General features: G+C 47.9%; 1 protein-coding gene across 3 annotated transcripts; it reads right to left on the bottom strand.

Annotated features, from left to right (window-relative positions):
- Positions 1–44: 44 nt before the first annotated feature.
- On the bottom strand, positions 45–18974 carry DHX16 (DEAH-box helicase 16). 3 transcript variants are annotated; one of them, XM_053602925.1, is made up of 20 exons: positions 15828–18974; positions 13972–14219; positions 13722–13884; positions 13353–13409; positions 10669–10923; positions 10265–10468; positions 9992–10183; positions 8665–8775; positions 8384–8499; positions 6820–7030; positions 6289–6387; positions 6021–6173; positions 3162–3302; positions 2755–2917; positions 2538–2656; positions 2346–2413; positions 1562–1724; positions 1310–1471; positions 758–931; positions 45–264 (listed from the first exon to the last, which is right to left on the bottom strand). In XM_053602925.1, exons 1-20 carry the CDS (start codon positions 16032–16034, stop codon positions 136–138), a joined length of 3135 nt encoding a protein of 1044 aa, XP_053458900.1. In that variant the 5' UTR covers positions 16035–18974; the 3' UTR covers positions 45–135. The 3 variants fall into 3 exon arrangements, with proteins under 3 accessions (XP_053458900.1, XP_053458901.1, XP_053458902.1); XM_053602926.1 differs by lacking the exons at positions 10265–10468; positions 10669–10923; positions 13353–13409; ... (1 more) ...; positions 13972–14219; positions 15828–18974 and having other exon boundaries at positions 8384–8488; positions 9992–10010; XM_053602927.1 differs by lacking the exons at positions 9992–10183; positions 10265–10468; positions 10669–10923; ... (2 more) ...; positions 13972–14219; positions 15828–18974 and having other exon boundaries at positions 8384–8513; positions 8665–8743.
- Between the last annotated feature and the right edge of the window lie 1186 nt (positions 18975–20160).

Raw genomic sequence — 20160 nt, 5'->3', positions numbered from 1 at the left:
ATTTCCTGTGTCACTTTCTCTGGATCCCATAAGCTCCCACAAACTTTATTTCAAAAATAATTTTATTTAATAGATATTAAATAATGTATAGACAGAAAAGGAGCTGGTGTCAGATTCTATTTATGTCCCTTTCTGTTACCCCAGTTCTTCTCTTGTCTTGCCTATTTTTTTGGGCATTTTCTTAGAATGAGGATCTTCTAGCTCCTTGGCCTTATAATAGTGGGGAGCCACCTCCAGAAGCCAACTGCTCTCAATTTCCAATACCTAGAAGAAGAGAGAAAAGATCAGTAGGGTTCTCTTCTTTCCAACCTAGATTATGTGTATAATCAAAAAAGGTTCTCTTTCCCCTCTAACTGCAGGGCTAGAAGAAGAGATGCCTGACTATTATTATATGTCCAAAGTGCAGACACACCTCTACATGTTGAGATCCCAAGTAAGCTATCCCTGAGAAAAGCCCACAAAGTAAACTCTGCTTTATTCACCATTATAGCCCTAGCACCTAAAACACTGAGAATGTAAGTGTAAGTGTAAATTTAAATATTTATGGAATAAGATGTTGTTATATCTGGGAACTATAGCTCTTAGATCTTAGAAGATACTGAGCTTAAAAAGGATGCCCTTCTATTTCATCCTACCTTAAATGAATGTATTTTCTTTTTTCTGTACCAGTTCCAGCAAGGTAGAACTGGGTTCTGAGCTTGCCAGGACACCATCTCCCCATATAATCACCTGCCTGGGCAAAGGATGGTCTCCTCACCTGTCTCATGAACTCTTTGGTGGTCAAGACAAGTTCATGGTAGAGCAGCCAGCGTGGCTGTTGCTCAAAAAGGGAGGAGTTGGGATGAATGAACACTGTCTGCTGCTGTTTCACTGTTCGGTAGCCACTACGAGTCAACCGTGCTGTGTGGTAAAAGTAACCAGCAGTGATGGCCTGAGGAACAGACAGGAAAGAAAGTGGGAAAGACACACACAGCTGGGGATCTTCAGTGCCCACTATTGTTTTTTTTTTGCAGTTTTTGGCCAGGGCTGGATTTGAACCTGCCACCTCCGGCATATGGGGCTGGTGCCCTACTCCTTTGAGCCACAGGCACCATCCCCCACTACTGTTTTAATGGAGAACTAGAAATGAGGAAAGCATAAAGAACACTGAGAAATCTTCAGTGATCTGGGGAAGAGGGAGCCTTGAGAGGACACACCTTACACAAGGGGAGGGGGGTATGTTCTCAGGGTGGAGGAACTGCTGCATGTCCCAGAGAAGCTTGCTTCTTGGGAGGTACTGGGGGGACAGCAGTAAACAAGAGATACTGACCTTACGTACACGGATATAGTCCCCCTGGCAGGAACTGAGACCAACTTCCACACGCTCCAAGAGCCCCTCCAGCTGTTCCCGCACATCCCGGGCTCGGCGCATAGATCTGAACTGTACAAAGTTCTCATAGCACCACTGGGAAGAGTAACCACTCTCAGCCCACTGTGAAGAGTTAAAAAGAAACAGGGCTAAGTACATAGCAGGACTGAAGTACCCTATGTCCCTCATTCCTTCTCATCCCAGCCCAGTCACCTGTGTGTAAACGTTTAGCAGAACCAGGTGGTCACCCCCGGGAAGGAAAAAGTTGACACGGGCATTGTCTGCATGGACAACCTTGTCCTTGGGTCGGTAGAAGATAGAATTGTTGACAGAGAGCATGGCAGCCACTGTCAAGATCTCCTCTGAACAGCTGTACCTGGGACAGGAAGGTAAAAGCACGAAAATTCAAAGTGAGAAACATAAGAACAGACATGGTGGGGAGACAGTGATCACTGTGATGTTTCCTCACATGGGATAAAGGTGGTTGACACAGTGGCTACAAATTAGGCCGCAGATTGAGATGGCAGCAGTAAGGTGGGGGCTGTATAGAAAGCACAGTTACACAGGAGAGTATCTACACAGAGAGGAAGGACTGCGCACTTCTGAGGTTTCAGCAAGAAGGTATGCTCTAAGTGCACCAGGAAGAGCAGTAGCACCTAAAGATGGTGCCTCTACAGCTACAGCTAAAAGTTCTTATGAAACCTTAGGAATGAATAAGGTTCTTAACTCAGCAACCCTCCCAGACGGAAAAGCCTTCACTTTCATTCAAGCCCCCAAAATTGCTCTGTGTTTATAAATCTTGCCCATTTAAGCAAGAATAGGATCAAATATCTTACACTTGTGAGCCTCAAAAGGGAGGCAATAGAATAATAACTTATTTTTTGTTAAAGAATAATATGATGGAGAAAAAAAGAGAAAGAAACAAAGGTGGTCCCAGAGATAGAGGAGGCCTGGACAGTTTGTGTGCTGGGGGCCCAGGTGGGATGGGGGGACTTACTTCTCAGAGGCCAAGATCATTTTAGACAGCATGGGATCCACCGGCAGCTCTGCCATCTTTCGACCAGACTAAGGAGGAGAAGAGAGAGTTGAAGCCAGTCCACCCTCAGGTTTCCTTCCATCACTATAGGGGTTCCAGGAGCCATCCTCACCCTGTCCTCCTGCCCTAGCTAATGCTGTACCCCCACCTCACCGTTGTGAGCTCCCCGAGGTGGTTGAGGGCTCCCAAAGCATACAGCTGCTCCAAAGCCAGCAGCAGGGTCTCATATGGTGGAGGGTCCAGGAAATCAAAATGCATTAGGTCATGGATCCCTAGAGAAAGGTGTGAGGGATAGATAAAATAGAGTTCCTCTATAAGGACCAGCCCCCACCTCCCTGCTCTCTCAGGAGGACTTAGGTAGCCCAATCACCTAAGCTCTTGAGCAGCAACACGACATTGCCTAGGCTGGTCCTCTGGATTTCAGGCACTGTGGTTTCCTCAAGCTCATGCTGATAGGCCCAGGCAGTATACAGGCGGAAGCATTTCCCTGCAGCCACCCGACCTGCCCGGCCAGCTCGCTGATTGGCTGAAGCCTGGAAAGAAAGGAGAGCAGGCTGGCTGAAAATTTGGTCAGGGAAAAAAGAAAGGGTAGTATTTATTTATTTATATTAAATCATAGCTGTGTACATTCATGAAAAGGTAGTATTTATGCAAGAAATCTGAGAGGATGCAAACTGCTTATCCTCTGTCCCCTAAGAAGCCTCCATCCTGCTCTGAGTTAGACCTTTCCTATGGGACGAATCCACCTCCTGCCACCCCCTGGAGACCCAGGCTGACCTTGCTGCAGGGTGTGACAGTAAGTGATTCCATGCCTGTGCGGGGGTTGTAGCTCTTCTGCTTACAGAACCCTGGATCCAGCACATAAATGATGCCCTCAATGGTGAGCGATGTCTCGGCAATGTTTGTTGCCACAACCACCTGAGTGAGAGAAGAATGTAAGAATATGCAGAGATCCTGCCCACCTAGTTACTCAGGAAAAAAGTAATCTTGGAAAGTTAGGAATAGGGAAGCAGGTGCAGTAAGGGGCAGGAGCTAAGGGAATTAGTATCCAAAATCAGGGGTGGGGGACAGGCCAGGAGAACCCACAAGTGTAGGTTTGAGGCCCACAAGGGTCAGAGACAACAGGCACCTGCCACAATGGTAGCTATTTTTTTTTTTCTGTCACCCTTGGTAGAGTGCCGTGGCATAACAGCTGATAGCAACCTCAAACTCTTGGGTTCAAGCAATCCTCTTGCCTCAGCCTCCCAAATAGCTGGGACTACAGGCACCCACCACAACACCCGGCTATTTTTAGAGACAAGGTCTTATTCTGGCTCAGGCTGGTCTCGAACCTCAGGCAATCCACCTGCCTCAGCCTCCCAAGGTGGGGACTACAGGCATGAGCCACTGTGCCTGGCCCTATAGAGAGGGTCTTATTCTTCCTCAGGCTGGTCTCAAACTCCTGAGCTCAGGGGATCCACCCACCTCACCTTCCCAGAGTGCTAGGATTATAGGCTTGGGTCACCACGCTCAGCCAATTTAAGGTGTTTTCTTTTCTTTTTTGTTTTTTTTCTTGAGACAGAGCCTCAAGCTGTCACCCTGGGTTGAATGCTGTGGCATCACAGCTTACAGCAACCTCCAACTTCTGGGCTCAAGCGATTCTCCTGCCTCCGCCTCCCAAGTAGCTGGGACTACAGGCGCCCAGCACAACGCCTGGCTTTATTTTTTGTTACAGCCATCATTGTTTGGCGGGCCCAGGCTGGATTCGAACCCGTCAGCTCAGGTGTATGTGGCTGGCACCTTAGCTGCTTGAGCCACAGGCACCGAGCTGATTTAGGGTTTTTTCAAAGATGGGAGATGGGCATATCCAGGTTCTTGCCCCAATCCTCCCTGCCATTACTTCTACATTCATCTACACACATTGCTTCCTAAAATAGCCTCCTAAGAAGTGTTCCTGCTTCTACTCCTAGCCTTCATCACTTGGCATCCACAATGTAAACCTGTCACATCACTCCCCATCCTTCAATGGCTTTCCATTCTGTTCTAGAATTCAATTCATACCCCTTAAAGGCCTGATCACCTGGCCCCTGGTTGCCTTTCTGACCTCATCTCTCAGCACCCCACCCTCTACCTTGCTTCTCACTCACCTGCTGCTCCCTGATGCTCTTTGCCCCTACATGCATGCCTCACTCTAGCCTTTACATCAGCTGTTCCTACACTGATGGTATCCTCCTCTCATCTGATTCAGGGTTTTGTTCCACTTTTATTTCACTAGAGAGGCCTGCCCTACTCCACAAGGAAAATATCTTCCTGTTATTCCTCATCTCCACCACCCCAGAGTCCGCTTCCATCTTCCTATGCTGCTTTGTATCTCTTCAGAGCACTGGCCACAAACTGATGTTATGTATGTATTTGTGTCCACTATCTCCTCCTATTACACTGCAAATTGGTTAGGCTAGGGGGCTTTGTTTTGCTCCTGTGTCATCATCCTTTAGAACAGTACCTGACACACAAAAGGAACTCATTAAATATTTGTGGGTTTTTTTGTTTTTTGTTTTTGGCCGGGGCTGGGTTTGAACCCGCCACCTCCAGCATATGGGGCCGGTGCCCTACTCCTTTGAGCCACAGGTGCCGCCCATTTTTTTTTTTTTTTAATTTGGTTTTATTTCAGGGCTGGGTTTAAACCTACCACCTCCAGCATACAGGGCCAGCACCCTAACTCCTTTGAGCCACAGGCATCACCCCTCATTAAATATTTGTTGAATGAAAGTTGTATCTCTGCTCAAAATCCTCTGATTGCCACTCAACTGTCTAAAGTCCAAACTCTTTCTCCTGACATCAAAGGCTCTCCTCAATCTCAGTCCAAAGTTGTATTCAGCTTTGTCTCCCACTATCATCATGGGAACCTTCCATTAAGCCTACTAACTCACACTCTGACCTTAAACACACCTTGGGCCTTCATCTGATCTCTCCCTTGCCATTTTCCTTAAAGGTACATATCAAATCTCACCTCTTGGCACACCAAGGGCTTCCTTTTTCCACTGCATCTCTGTAATGCTTATTTTCTAGATCATGCATTTGGCTCTCGGTTCACACCATATTCATCCTCTTTGGCCCCAGAGGCAAAGGAGTGACTGCTCCTCAGCCTGTGCCTGAACCAGTGCCCAGGACACGCCTTGCATGGGGCAGGAACACACCTTCTTTTTCTTTTCTTTTTTTTTTTTTTTTTTGTTGCAGTTTGGCCGGGGCTGGGTTTGAACCCACCACCCTTGGTTTATGGGGCCGGCACCCTACTCACTGAGCCACAGGCGCCGCCCTCTTTTTCTTTTTTTGAGACAGAGTTTCACTATGTCACCCTCAGTAGAGTGCCATAGCGTCACAGCTCACAGCAACCTCAAACTCTTGGGCTCGAGCGATTCTCTTGTCTCAGCCTCCCAAGTAGCTGGGACTATAGGCGTCCTCCACAACACCCAGCTATTTTTTGTTTGTAATTGTCATTGTTGTTTGGCAGGCCTGGGCTGGGTTTGAACCCGCCACCTCATGGCGGGTTCATGGCTGGTACCCTAGCTGCTGAGCTACAGGCGCCGAGCCCACACCTTCTTTTTCATTACTAGTTGCACGAACCGTAGAGATAGAGTATGGGATTCTCCAACTGACCTTTCGTGCCCCAGGGGGTGTGGGTTGGAAGATACGAGCCTGCATGTCAGAGGGTAGATTGGCATAAATGGGCAGCACCAGGAGCTCCCGGATTTTGGAGCCCAGGCGGCGGCAGCGATCCTGGAGCATCTCACAGGCAGCTTCAATCTCCTCCTGGATTTGGGATAAGGAGAGCAACAGAGGTTCCAGAGTCACAGATGGCCGGCCAATAAGCCGGCTCAGTTTTTCCCTGGGATATATTATTTTCCCTCCCCACTATATCAGGCACCTGTCCTGTCAAGAAAACCAGGATGTCCCCAGGGGGCTGGGTCACATGGATCTGTAGCACAGATACAACACAAGCTTCCAAGTAGTCAGCTTCTGGAGCCTAGGGAGCAGGAAGAGATGGGGTCATGGGAGGGCCAACAGCTTGGCAAACCTCCCAGCTCAACATACATTTTATTCAATTCCAGCTTTCCCTCTTTTTTTTTTTTTTTGAGACAGAGCCTCAAGCCGTCGCCTTGGGTGCATCACAGCTCATAGCAACCTCCAAATCTTGGACTCAAGTGATTCTCCTGCCTCCTCCTCCCAAGTAGCTGGGACTACAGCCCGCCACAATGCCTGGCTATTTTTTGGTTGCAGCTGTCTTTGTTTGGCAGGCCCAGGCTGGATTCGAACCCTCCAGTTCAGGTGTATGTGGCGGTGCCTTAGCCACTTGAGCCACAGGCGCCAAGCTGACCTTTCCCTTCTTAGAACAACCTCCTTCAAATGCCCCAGCTTCTTTGCCCTCAAATTAAGCCCATCCTCTCTGGGAGGGTACCTTAGTATAGAAGATGTCCACTGGAAACCTGCGCCCAGGGATTCGAAACACAGGGGCATCATCAAAGAACGTAGAAAAGCGGGCAGTGTCCAGTGTGGCTGAAGCCACCAGGACCTTGAGCTCAGGTCGGAAGCGAGCAACATCTTTGATCAATCCAAAGAGAATGTCTGTGTGTAGGGTCCGTTCATGAGCCTCATCTACCATCACCACGCTGAAGAAAGAATGGGGGAAGCAATGATAGAGGACAGCTGAGCAATGAAGAATCAGACACCAGGTCCCCTGTGTGAGAGGGGAAGAATGCACGTTAGGGGAGGAGGTTCTAAGGAAAAGCCAACTATCCTAGTTACACTGGACCAACAGAAAGTTACAGAAGACCAGTGTCCATAGTCTGCATTCTATCATAACCTTGGCAGACAGGAGTAGCTAAGATGAAGAGGCTGGAAGCTGGGCGGCGCAGGTGGCTCAGTGAGTAGGGTGCCAGCCCCATATACCGAGGGCGGTGGGTTCAAACCCAGCCCCAGCCAAATTGCAACAAAAAAATAGCCGGGCGTTGTGGCAGGCACCTGTAGTCCCAGCTACTTGGGAGGCTGAGGCAAGAGAATCGCCTAAACCCAGGAGTTGGAGGTTGCTGTGAGCTGTGATGCCATGGCACTCTACCTAGGGTGATAAAGTGAAACTCTGTCTCTAAAAAAAAAAAAAAAAAAAAAGAAGAGGCTGGAAGCCAATGCCAGGACAAGTCAGACATCCCCTCTAGTTCAGAATCAAGAGTCAGCAGCTGTTATTATTAGAAAAAGTAGGATGTTTTTTATTTTATTTTATTTTTTTTTTTTGTAGAGACAGAGTCTCACTGTACTGCCCTCGGGTAGAGTGCCGTGGCGTCACACCGCTCACAGCAACCTCTTAACTCTTGGGCTTACGCGATTCTCTTGCCTCAGCCTCCCGAGCAGCTGGGACTACAGGCGCCCGCCACAACGCCCGGCTATTTTTTGGTTGCAGTTTGGCCGGGGCTGGGTTTGAACCCGCCACCCTCGGCATATGGGGCTGGCGCCCTACTCACTGAGCCACAGGCGCCGCCCTGTTTTTTATTTTTTTAGAGACAAAATCTCACTTGTTTGCCCAGGCTGTTACACAGTGACATGATCACAGTTCAGTTCACTACAGCCTCAAACTCTTGGGGTCCAGCCATCCTCCCACATCAGCCTCCAAAAGAGTATCTGGGACTACAGGTAGGCACCACCACACCTAGCTAATTTTTTAATTTTCTATAGAGATGGAGTCTTGCTTTGTTGCTCAGGCTGGTCTTAAACTCCCAGCCTAAAGTGATCCTCCCACCTTGGCCTCCCAAATCTATAATCTCTTCTACCCTCCAGTCCCACCTCCATGATACCTGAAGGTCAGTTTAGGACTGTTTGAACCACAAGGATTGGAGAACTAGTGGACTGAAGGACAATGGCCTACCTGGCTAGGTGGGAAAAAAGGAAAGGAAGATTACAGATTAAAGGAGATACAAGAAGGCACCACAGGGGAGGTGGGCAGCTCCAATGAGATGAGGCCCCATACATACCTGTAACTCGCAAGGTCAGGCTCAGAGAGGAACTCCCGGAGAAGCATTCCATCTGTCATGTAGCGGAGGACAGTTCGCTCTGATGTGCAGTCCTCAAAGCGGATGCTGTAGCCAACCTGGCCATTAGTGACTGAGAGTGGGCTGGTGTTTCCAAGAGGGAACTTGGGGTGAGGTAAAACAGGGCAGCACCCAGACCCGTACTGTGGAGCCTTGAGGGCAGTGGGGACACAGTTCTAGACCCTAAGGGCTCCCCTCACCCCTCAGTACCCCAGAGATCTCACCTCATTCCCGAGCTTCACACCCATCTCCCGGGCCACTCGGGCAGCCACACTCATGGCCGCCACTCTCCGAGGCTGAGTACAGGCAATCTTCATACCCTTCCTTGTGTAACCCTGAATGACAAGAAGAGGTTAACACACTCCCTGGGGCCCAGTTGCAATTCAAAGAAAAAAGTTGTAAAGGCCAGACAGGGCAGCAGGAAAGGAAGGAACAGACAGAAGTTGAAAAACAGAAAAGAGGGCGGCGCCTGTGGCTCAGCGAGTAGGGCGCCAGCCCCATATGCCGAGGGTGGCGGGTTCAAACCCAGCCCCGGCCAAACTGCAACCAAAAAATAGCCGGGCGTTGTGGCGGGCGCCTGTAGTCCCAGCTGCTCGGGAGGCTGAGGCAAGAGAATCGCGTAAGCCCAAGAGTTAAGAGGTTGCTGTGAGCGGTGTGACGCCACGGCACTCTACCCGAGGGCGGTACAGTGAGACTGTCTCTACAAAAAAAAAAAAAAAAAAAAAAAGAAAAACAGAAAAGAAGGGCAGAGAAATAGGATGACAGACCTAGGACTCTCAAAATGAGTCCTCAACCAGCCTTGGGTTGAGTATCTGGGACTCAACCAGCCAAATTCAGGGTTCTGCTAGACTGAAGCTGGAAAAGGACAGATCAGCTGAGGCAGGCCCAGAAGCAACAGTGAATAGAGAAGGTAAAAAAGCAGGCAGATAGCCAGGCGCGGTGGCTCATGCCTGTAATCCTAGCACTTGGGAGGCCAAGGCCTGTGGACTGCCTGAGCTCACAAATTTGAGACCAGCCTGAGCCAGAGCAAGATTCTGTCTCTAAAAATAGCCAGGTGCTGTGGTGGGCACCTGTAGTCCCAGCTACTCAGGAGGCTGAGGCAAGAGAATAGCTTGAGCCTAAGAGTTTGAGGTTGCTGTGAGATATGACACCATGGTGCTCAACTGAGAGCAACAAAGTGAGACTCTGTTTAAAAAAAAAGAAAAATCAGAAAGATAGTCTTTTAACTCCTCATTCTTTGGAGTCTGCAAAAGGGTGGAGGCTGAGCTGGGCTGGAGTATGGGGAGGTCCACATTTACACCCCCTCCATCTATCCTTCTCCATGTCCTTCTAACCTAAACATACCTAACATAAACAATGCAAAAACCTACCAGTCATGGACATTGTGGCAGGAAGTGAGAATGGAAATGTAAAAAGGACATGTTCTTTATTCTCAGGACCCTCATAGAAAATATAGGCAACTGACTCCTCAAATATGTAAAAGTAGCTCTGACAGGACTGTACTCATCTATGCCTGGCACCAAGGCAAGCTGGACGGTGTGATGACTGTACCTCCTCAAAAAGATACTGTGGGATTTGGGTAGTCTTCCCTGAGCCAGTCTCGCCTTCGATGATGAGGACTTGATGATTAGCAATGGCAGTGAGGAGCTCCTCTCGGAATGGGAACACCGGGAGGCTGCGGCGAACAGCCTGGATGGACTCTTTCTGCTGAGCTTGGGTTGAAGAGGATGGAGCTGAGGGCTCCTAGAGAAAGGGAAGGAGGGGTGTGAGCTGGATGGGCAGCTTCGGGTCCTCCTCAGAATCTTCCTCAGCTGTCTGTCTTACCTCGTCACCTTGGAGCTGAGTGGCCCGTACAAACTCAATGGTCTCCTCCTCCTCCAGCACCAGCTGATACTTGGGCTCCTGGGAAGCAGCATCTCGGGCCCCAAACTTCAGGGATGCTGCCCCTAGCCGTGCCTCCTCCCAGCGCCGCTGCTCCTCTCCAGGGGCACCTGATTCCTCCTCCACTAGATCCACAGCTCGAGCTGGCTATGAAGAGAGGGGATATGTGAAAACCCAAAGACAAAGGATAACCTCTCTGTCCAGACCCCTTCTCTCCTGTCACTATCCCCACCCATTGCCTACTGGGAAAGGCAATTTAAAGAAGGAGCCAGTCAAGGTGTTGCCCAGTTCCCTAAAGTCCTCTCAATTTGAGGACCAAGGCTGAAGCAGATGTCACTTCACCTCACCTGTCCTCGGGTCTCCTTGGGCATGTGGTAGCGATTGGTGGCCTCCAGCTTCTCCTGCTCTCCAGCAGCCCGGTACTCCCGGGCCAGATCCCGTACTCGCCGTTTATATTTGAGTTCCCTGCGCTCATGCCGGCTCAGCTCTACATCCCCAAAAAGGAACTCCTCATCAGCCAGCTCTGCTTCCAGGTCCTCAAGCTTCTCTCGCTCCCTCTTAGCCAGGTACTCTCGGCGGGATTTCTTCCGCAACTCAGGGACCTGGGTAGGAAGGTACAGTCAAATCCCCATCTTGTTGGAACAGCAATCCCTTTCTTTTTTTTTTTAATTTTATTTATTTATTTTTTGTAGTTTTTGGCCGGATCTGGGTTTGAACCCGCCACCTCCGGCATATGGGGCCGGTGCCTTACTCCTTTGAGCCACAGGTGCCGCCCAGCAATCCCTTTCTATACCAATCCCTAGGAGTGAAAAACTCCCTGACAGGCAGGTATGAGAACCTAAATACGTACCCTCCACCTTCCCTATGCAATGCACAACCAGACCAATGAGGTGTCTCAAGCTGGGCCAATGTGTCCCAGGCTGAGACAAGAGAATTGCTCGAGCCCAAGAGTCTGGGTTTCTGTAAGCTATGATGCCACAGCAGTCTACTCAGGGTGACAAGAGTGAGACTTTGTCAAAAAAAAAAAAAAAAAGATAAAAAAAGATAAAAAAAAAAAAGATATTTGGGGGGGGTAATGAGAGAAATTTTATTATAGACAAGTTTTGCAGATACATAAGAATATACACTAGTTCATCTTCTTGGGTATGACAGTGGTATTGTGGTTTCAGAGGTCAATGACTTTATTCTTAGGAGGTACATGCTTATGTACATAGGGATAAAATACTATGACATCTAAAACTGGGTGGCACCTGTGGTTCAAAGGACTAGGGTGCCGGCCCCATATGCCAGAGGTGGCAGGTTCAAACCCAGCCCCAGCCAAAAACCGCAAAAAAAAAAATAATAATAAATAAATAAATAAAACTATTTTACATGGTCTTCCAAAAAAATCTAACATTTACATAAACAACACAAATACTGTACAAAGTACAGCCATTTTGAAATCTATATAGTGTATGGGAATGTTTACTGTATTATTCTTCCAACTTTCCTATTTGCTTAAAATTTTTTTTTTTTTTTTGAGACAGAGTCTCACTATGTCGCCCCAGTAGAGTGCTGTGGCATCAAGCCCACAGCAACCTCAAACTCTTGGGCTTAAGTGATTCTCTTGCCTCAGCCTCCCAAGTAGCTGGGACTACAGGCACCCGCCACAACACCTGGCTATTTTTTGACTGTAGTTGTCGTCGTTTGGCAGGCCCAGACTGGATTCGAACCCACTAGCTCTGGTGTATGTGCTGGTGCACTAGCCTCTGAGCTACAGATGCACAGCCAAACTTTTTTTTTTTGCGACACAGTATTGCTTTGTAGCCCTTGGTAGAGTGCCATGGCATCATAGCTCACAGCAACCCCAAACTCTTGGGCTCAAGCGATTCTCTTGCCTCAGCCTCCCAAGCAGCCTGGACTACAAGTGCCCACCACAATGCCTGGCTATTTTTAGAGACCAGGTCTGGCTTTTTCTCAGGCTGATCTTGAACCTGTGAGCTCAGGCAATCCAATCATGTCAGCCTCCCAGAATGTTAGGATTACAGGCGTGAGCCACTGTGCCTGGCTTGTGCTTCAAATTTTTTTTTTTTTTTTGTGATTTTTGGCCGGGGCTGGGTTTGAACTCGCCACCTCCGGCATATGGGACCGGCGCCCTACTCCTTGAGCCACAGGCGCTGCCCTGCTTCAAATTTTTTATAGCGAAAAAAGGAAAATTAAATTCAGGCAAATAAAAACACTATGACTGCATTGACAGATGTCTTATAAGTCTCTGACCGTAGTCAAGTTGCAGGGTGGGACGTGAGATTAACTAGTCAGGAGAGATCTGGGAAACACTAGGTCATTCTTAGAATGCCAATAATCTCAGAATGCTCTTAAGTAATTTAAGTGTGACTTGACTGACAAGGTCAGGCCTTTGGAAAACTGCCTATCCTATCTAGACTCATTCCATAAAAAATCCAGTTTATGAATTAAGGATTCTGTTGCTATCCAGTGAGAAGACCAATTCAGGAAGCCACAGGGAGATCACACAGTCATATGGGGGTTCAAGGAAAGTATCCCGTGTGATAGGAAGGTATCTGGAGATGATATGCCTAAGCTAAATGGTCAGGGCACCCCTGTGCAGTAGGACAGCTGCTCTGGCCCTGCCCTTCAGCTACCTCCCTGACAACATTCCAGCTGCCTCACATCTCAGTGAGTCTCAGCAATAGGGAAAGCTCGCAATTTCACGAATACGGAGTGTGATTTGATCCTAAAGTGAAGATACGTGGCAATGGAAGAATACAAAAAAAAAAAAAAGTAAGAAAAACATGGAGAAAAGGAAAAAGTAAAGCTTCTCTCCCTCTACAACTTGAAGAAGGTTCCTTCCCTCAACAATGTCAGTTGTCTTTAGCTGTGTCCTGTCAACCAATCCTCCTCCTCTAGAGACCTGACTGCACCATCAGCATCTCCACTGCATTTCATCTGTATCTTTTCTCCTTATGCCTAACTAGTCTATTAGAAGGTTTCTCCTTTTGTCTTCTGATCCTGGCTCTTGAGACCTAGAACTCACCATGGCTTTCCGGTCTTCCTCAGCCATTTTGAGACGCTTCTGTGCCTCTTCATAAGCCTAGAAAAGAAACCAAGAATGGAGCAGTATGAAGCCAAAAAGAACCCCACCTCCAGTCAATAGTGTTCCTCTCTAAACTCTCAAGTATCAATCAGACGAACCCTAGCACAAAGAAAAGTCCACTCTCAGTGAGAAATCTCTGTGGCTGTGGGTATAGAAGAAAGTTCCCTTAGCTATAACACCCATGAAGTCCTCTCACCACAGAGATGAAAGCCTATCACTTAAGATAGCCCCTTGTCTTCCTAGAGATCACTATCTCTGCAATCCCAGAAATCCTGGGGATTTACAGAATATCATGCTGCCCCTAGGCACCTTCTTGTCTGACCGTTCCAGGACATTTCGGGTCCGATCCTTGTCCCGCTGTCGAACTCGCTCTGCAAAGGCATCACGTTCCTCCAGGTCCTGAAGGCGCTCTCGTTCTGTCCGTTCCCACTCATCTTCTGACTCTGGCTTCTCCGCCTGCTGATTACTCCCTCTGCAGCCCAGACCAGAAGATTAAATAAGGACATCCAGAAGACTCAGCATCTACCTGCCCCATCCTCTCACCCTGCTTCTGACTTACCCTGTCTTCTTCTTCCCTTTCTCAGAAGTATCTTCCTCCTCCTCTTCCTCTTCCTCCTGGTGCTTTTTCCTGAGGTGTTTCCGTTTTTTGCGTTTCTTCTGGAGGCTGCTCCCAGCTCTATCCACAGTCTCCTCACTGCTTTCCTCACTGTCTTCTAGCAACTTATAAGATCGGTTCTTCTCCAGCAGGGCTCGGGCCTCTCGCTCTGCAGCCCGAGCTGGCTTTTCCAACACCACTTTCCGTGGTACCTATCAGCAGAGGAAAAGATAAGGGGGTCTGAACAACTCCTCATCTCTGCCCACCTATTTAGCTCTGTTCCTAATTTAAGGGATTACATGGTCTTAAGCCAGTCTTCATTCTCTTTCTTCCCCTTGGCTTCATCCCATGTTCATCAGCCTGAATGGAGCTCCTCAGCTTCTGAACTTCCTTTCAGTTATCTATTTAATAAGTATTTATCCAAGTCTTTCCTATGTGCCAGGTACTTGCTAGGTGCTAGCGACACAGGAATAAACAACAACAACAAAAAGAATATACCTGCTCTAAAGAGCTTACATTCTTTTTTATTTTTTGAGACAGAGTCTCACTATGTTGCCCTTGGTGGAGTGCCATGGCGTCACAGCTTACAGCAACCTCAAACTCTTGGGCTCAAGCAATTCTCTTGCCTCAACCTCCCAAGTAGCAAGAGCTTACATTCTTAAATCCAACTCTGAATTACTTGGGCGCTTTCCCACAGCTCTGTTGTTCCCAATGTTTAAGTCATGCCTACACAAGGACTGATTTGCTGCAAGCATTATTGTGCAGTTTGACAGTGGATGTCACATGCCTGGTATTGTATCAGACTCCAGGAATACACAGGTGATCAGAAACATAAGTGCCTACCCTCACAGCACTTACATTCTAACCTCATCTCTCATCAAGTACCATATGGGATACCAATACCAGGCTCTCTGCCATTCTTTGAACACTTTCACTCTTATATGCTTACTGAGCACTTGTTCTTTAAGGCAGGCAACTGATAGGTAGGAGGAAAACAAAGACAAGAAACGTAAAGTCCTGGCTGCATACTCATAGCACAGTGGTTAAGGTGCCAGGCACATACGCCTAGGGTGGCGGGTTTGAACCAGCCCCAGGCCAGCTGAACAACAATGACAACTGAAACAAAAATAGCTGGGCGTTGTGGCGGGCGCCTGTAGTCCCAGCTACTTGGGAGGCTGAGGCAAGAGAATCGCTTAAGCCCAAGAGTTGAAGGTTGCTGTGAGCTGTGACATCACAGCACTCTACCGAGGGCGACACAGTGAGACTCTGTCTCAAAAAGAAAGAAAGAAAGAAACGCACAGTCCTTTCCTCCAGCAGCTCACCTATTATACCTTTACTCCTTTCTCCTCTCTACCTGACAAATTCCAGAGAATCAATGGGCTTTCTTCTCCTGGTCACTACCCCCACCTTCTTCGGCCATCCTACAGCATTTCACACATATCTCACTATTCAAAGTGTGGTCCGCAGTCTGCCAGCATCACCTGAAACTTGTTAGAAATCCAGAAGCTAAGATCTTTACTTAATCGGAATCTACATTTTAACAAGGACCCTGGACGAATCATAGGCATGTTAAAGTTCTATAAGCACTTAACCCAGCACACTTAAGCCCTCCTCAATATTGTCGACCGAGGTGGACGTCCAGCACCTAGCAAGGTACCTAGGCGACAACAAAGAATAATGCTTGCGAACTGAGCTTGCTTAACTTCCTGATGAGCAGTTAGGCCGGCCTCGCCTGGACTGACAAATGCCAGGGCCCTTCCCCTCTTCCACGCCCTCTCCTGCAGTTCCCACGCCAGGCCCCGCCCCACCCCTCCCGAAACCTTGTTCCAGAGTCTCAAGGCGAAGTCCCGGGCCGGCCCGCTGAGGTCCAAGGTATCGGTGTCTCGTAGTCGCTGCACAAATTCCTCCGCCGACGCGCAGCGCTGTGCTGTACCGATCAGAAACTGAGCAACGTGCCGCTCGCTCAGCCCCAGGACCGAGTGCAGCTCGTCCTGAACCCAGCGCTCCAGGCCCGCCGGCGTCGCCATGGCGACCCGCGCTCTCAGCTCCCCGCCCCGAAGCGTCTAGAGCAGCCGAGCTGGCGGCCGGGCCGGTCAGAGGCCTGGAGCCTTGAGCAAGAGCTTCGGCTCCGGAAGAGAACTGTCTTATGATCTCTGGATTCTTTCTCCGACAGCCCCAAGCCTTCTTACCGCTACGCAGAGCCCGGAAGGAACTGGGTTTTTCTGGCCCAAGCACTACGGTAACCGAGCGAGTCCAAACTTCGTGGAACGGTACCAGAATACATTTTTCCTCATTTTTACCTGTATCCAATCTCTCTTCCGCCCCCTGATGGTCATTCTGTGAGTCCTTCACTCACAAGTTCATGCAACGAAGAAATGAGCGCCTAATGTGTACTCATTCATTAGTTTCTTTTCTTTTTTTTTTTTTTTTGTAGAGACAGAGTCTCACTGTACCGCCCTCGGGTAGAGTGCCATGACATTACACGGCTCACAGCAACCTCTAACTCTTGGGCTTACGGGATTCTCTTGCCTCAGCCTCCTCATTCATTAGTTTCAATCGCTGGACATACAGCAGAGAACAAATCAGACAATAAATTTCTTATGGGCTCAGCGCTCGTAGCACAGTGGTTACGGCGCCAGCCACATACAACGAGGGTGGCGTTCGAACCCGGCCCGGGCCAGCTAAACAACAATGACAACTGCAACAAAAAATAGCCGGGCGTTGTGGCAGGCGCCTCTAGTCCTAGGTACTTGGGAGGCTGAGGCAAGAGGATCGCTTAAGCCCAAGAGTTTGAGATTTCTGTGAGCTGTGACGCCATGGCACTTTACCGAGGGCTACAAAGAGAGACAATGTCTCAAAAAAAAAAAAATCCTTATGAATTTACATTTGGGAGTGGTAAGAGACAAGATACATAATAAATATGTAAGTTTTATGGAGCCAAAATAATACAAGGTAAGTGTGGAGTAGGGACGCAGATTCTGTTTTAAAGTGGAAGATCACCAGTGGCTCAAGCCTGTAAATTTAGCACTCTAGGAGGCCGAGAGGAGTGGATTGTTTTAGCTCAGGAGTTAGAGACCAGCCTGAGCAAGAGTGAGACCCCACCTCTCCTAAAAAAAAAAAAAAATAGAAAAACTAGCTGAGCTTTGTGGCAGTTACCTGTAGACAGAGCTACTCAGGAGGTTGAGGCAAGAGGATCCCTTGAGCCCAGGAGTTTGAGGTTGCTGTGAGCTATGACAGGACAGTACTCTAACCTGGGGCAACAGAGTGAGACTGTCTCAAAAAAACAATGAACAAACAGGCTTGGTACCTGTAGCTCAAGTGGCTGGGGCACCAGCCACATACACTGGAGCTGACAGGTTCAAATTCAGCCCAGGCCAAACAAATACAACTGCAACCAAAGGATGGCTGGGCATTGTGGAGGGTGCCTGTGATCCCAGCTTCTTGGGAGGCTGAGGCAGGAGAATCGCTTAAGCACAAGAGTTTGAGGTTGCTGTGAGCTATGATGCCACGGCACTCTATCAAGGGCGACATAGTGAGACTCCGTCTCAAAGAACAACAACAACAAACACCAAATTGGAAAACTGGGTCCATGTACTAGGATTGGTCCCAGCTGCAGTAGTGAATACAGGTTAGGCATAGGGAGAACTTTGAATCAAGAAGAAACTTGGAAACTGCATAAAGTTGTTAAAGAAAAAAATACCAAACTAAAGAATAGGCAAACTGTATTCCAAATATTTGCTAACAGCGTGAGAAATTCTCTGGTGGCTGCTTATTTTAAAATAAGTCAAAAAATAAAAAAAATTTAAAAAAGAAGGCTCAGCGCCCGTAGTTCAGTGGTTGGGGCACCGACCACATACACTGGGGCTGGCAGGTTCTAACCCAGCTTGGGCCTGCTGGACAACAATGACAACAACAACAAAATAGCCAGGTGTTGTGGCGGGCACCTGTAGTCCCAGTTACTTGGGAGGCTGAGGAAAGAGACTCACTTAAGCCCATGAGTTTGAGGTTGCTGTGAGATGTCCCGCCACGGCATTCTACCAATGGCAGCACAGTGCAACTCTGTCTAATAAATAAATAAATAAAATAAAAAATTAAAATAAGCCGAACTTGTTATTTGCTGTTCTGCCCTCCATCTCTTTTTAACCCTGCTTCATACTTTTTATTTTTTTCCAGAGACAGAGTCTCAAAGCTGTTGCCCTGGGTACAGTACCCTGGCATCACAGCTCACAGCAACCTCCAACTCTTGGGCTTAAGCGATTCTCTTACCTCAGCCTCCCAAGTAGCTGGAACTACAGGCGTCCACCACAATGCCCAACTATTGTTTTGTTGTTGTGGTTGTAGTTATCATTGTTTGGCAGGCCTGGGCTGGATTTGAACCTGTCAGCTCCAGTGTATGTGGCTGGCACTCTAGCTGCTGAGCTATAGGTGCTGAGCTGCCTGCTTCATACTTTAATGATTAGTTGGACTTGTTATACACTACTGTTGGGAAATGAAACATTGTTATTGCAATAAACAGCTGTAGGTCCATCTGTATCATTGACTTTTTGACTTCTGTTTCTTCCATGACTGTGGGCACCCCTGGCATCTCAGAACTTCCTGCCTGTTTTCCTGGGTTACAACTGATTAGAATCTTTATCTAACTAGCTACTTACGTAACCATTTTATTTCCCTCCATACCCACACCTTCTCTGAATTGGCTCATTTTTTCAACACTTTGTTCCCTTGCTAGCAACTTGAAGATCTTTTGGATACGCATATGACCAATTTGTCTAATACATTTTGGTTTTGTAGTAAAGGGGTTAAAGGTCTACTCTAACCAGTCAGAATAGCAAGCAACCTGTAATGGTAGAAGGACTATAACTACTCAATCATGTCTTTTTTAGCCTGGAGAGCTGAAAAACAAAAAGACCTGATGAGCCAAATATATAAGTTCCACATTAGTAGAAGGCAGAGATTCTTTGAAATGGGAACAATTTTCAATATCAAATATACCTGGGTATACAACCATGAGTCATTGATAGTTCTTTTTTTTTTTTTTTGTGATTTTTTTTTTTTTTTGGCCGGGGCTGGGTTTGAACCCACCACCTCTGGCATATGGGACTGGCGCCCTACTCATTGAGCCACAGGCGCCGCCCTCATTGATAGTTCTTAAATCTTCAGGAATATAAAATGCATTGTCTATCAAAAAAGAACATTTTACAGGAAACTGCACTTCTGTACATACTCAGTAAATTTTGCAGCAATTTCAGATTTACTATTCACAGTCTGCTCCAAGTCTTGGAGTAAATGTCTCTGGATTAGCCCCGTGGTGGGTGGGTTGTGTGTTGTGTACTACCTCCCTGGCTCCTTGCATTGCAGCAGGCTGTTTTGTTTTGTTTTGTTTTTTTTTTTAGGGAAGAGGTCTTGCTAGTACCCAGGCTGATCTAAAACAATCCTCTAGGGCAGTGCCCGTAGCTCTGGGTAGGGTGCTGGCCACATATACTGAGGCCGGCAGTTTGAACCCAGCCCAGGACAGCTCAAAAACACAGTGGTTACTGCGCCAGCCGCATACACCAAGGCTGTTGGGTTTGAATCCGGTCTGGACCAGCTAAACAATTACAACTACAACAAGAAAATAGCCGGGCATTGTGGTGGGCAGCTGTAGTCCCAGGTACTTGGGAGGCGGAGGCAAGATAATTAAGCACAAGAGTTGGAGGTTGCTGTGAGCTGTGATGCCACAGGACTCTACTGAGGGCAACATAGTGATACTCTGTCTCAAAATAAATAAATAAACAAACAATCCTCCAGTCTTGGCCTTCCAAAATGTTAGAATTACAGGCATAAGCCACCACACCCTTCCTGCAGCAGACTTATGAATACTGGAACCCTTCAATTCAGAGTGTCCTCTGCTTCCAATTTTCAGCTCTTTTCATCTATTCATTCATTTTTTTCAGTCATTCATTCTAGAAATAATTTTGTGTGCCTACAAAGTTCCAGGAATGGGGATATGTCAGTGAACCCAAATGACAGTTGGTCCTCCTGGCAGTTCCAGTCTAGTGAATGCAACTGTCCTCTCTCATGCTGCCTGCTTGACTTGTATGAAACCCATGCACCGCTTCTCAGACCACTTTTTCCATGTCCGTGATGAGTTCCTGGTTCATCCCTCTCATTTTC

This window comes from Nycticebus coucang, chromosome 9, assembly GCF_027406575.1.
Source record: "Nycticebus coucang isolate mNycCou1 chromosome 9, mNycCou1.pri, whole genome shotgun sequence".
NCBI classification, from domain to species: domain Eukaryota; kingdom Metazoa; phylum Chordata; class Mammalia; order Primates; family Lorisidae; genus Nycticebus; species Nycticebus coucang.
Note: the sequence above shows the minus strand (reverse complement) of the source record. Positions and strands in the feature narration are given on the sequence as shown.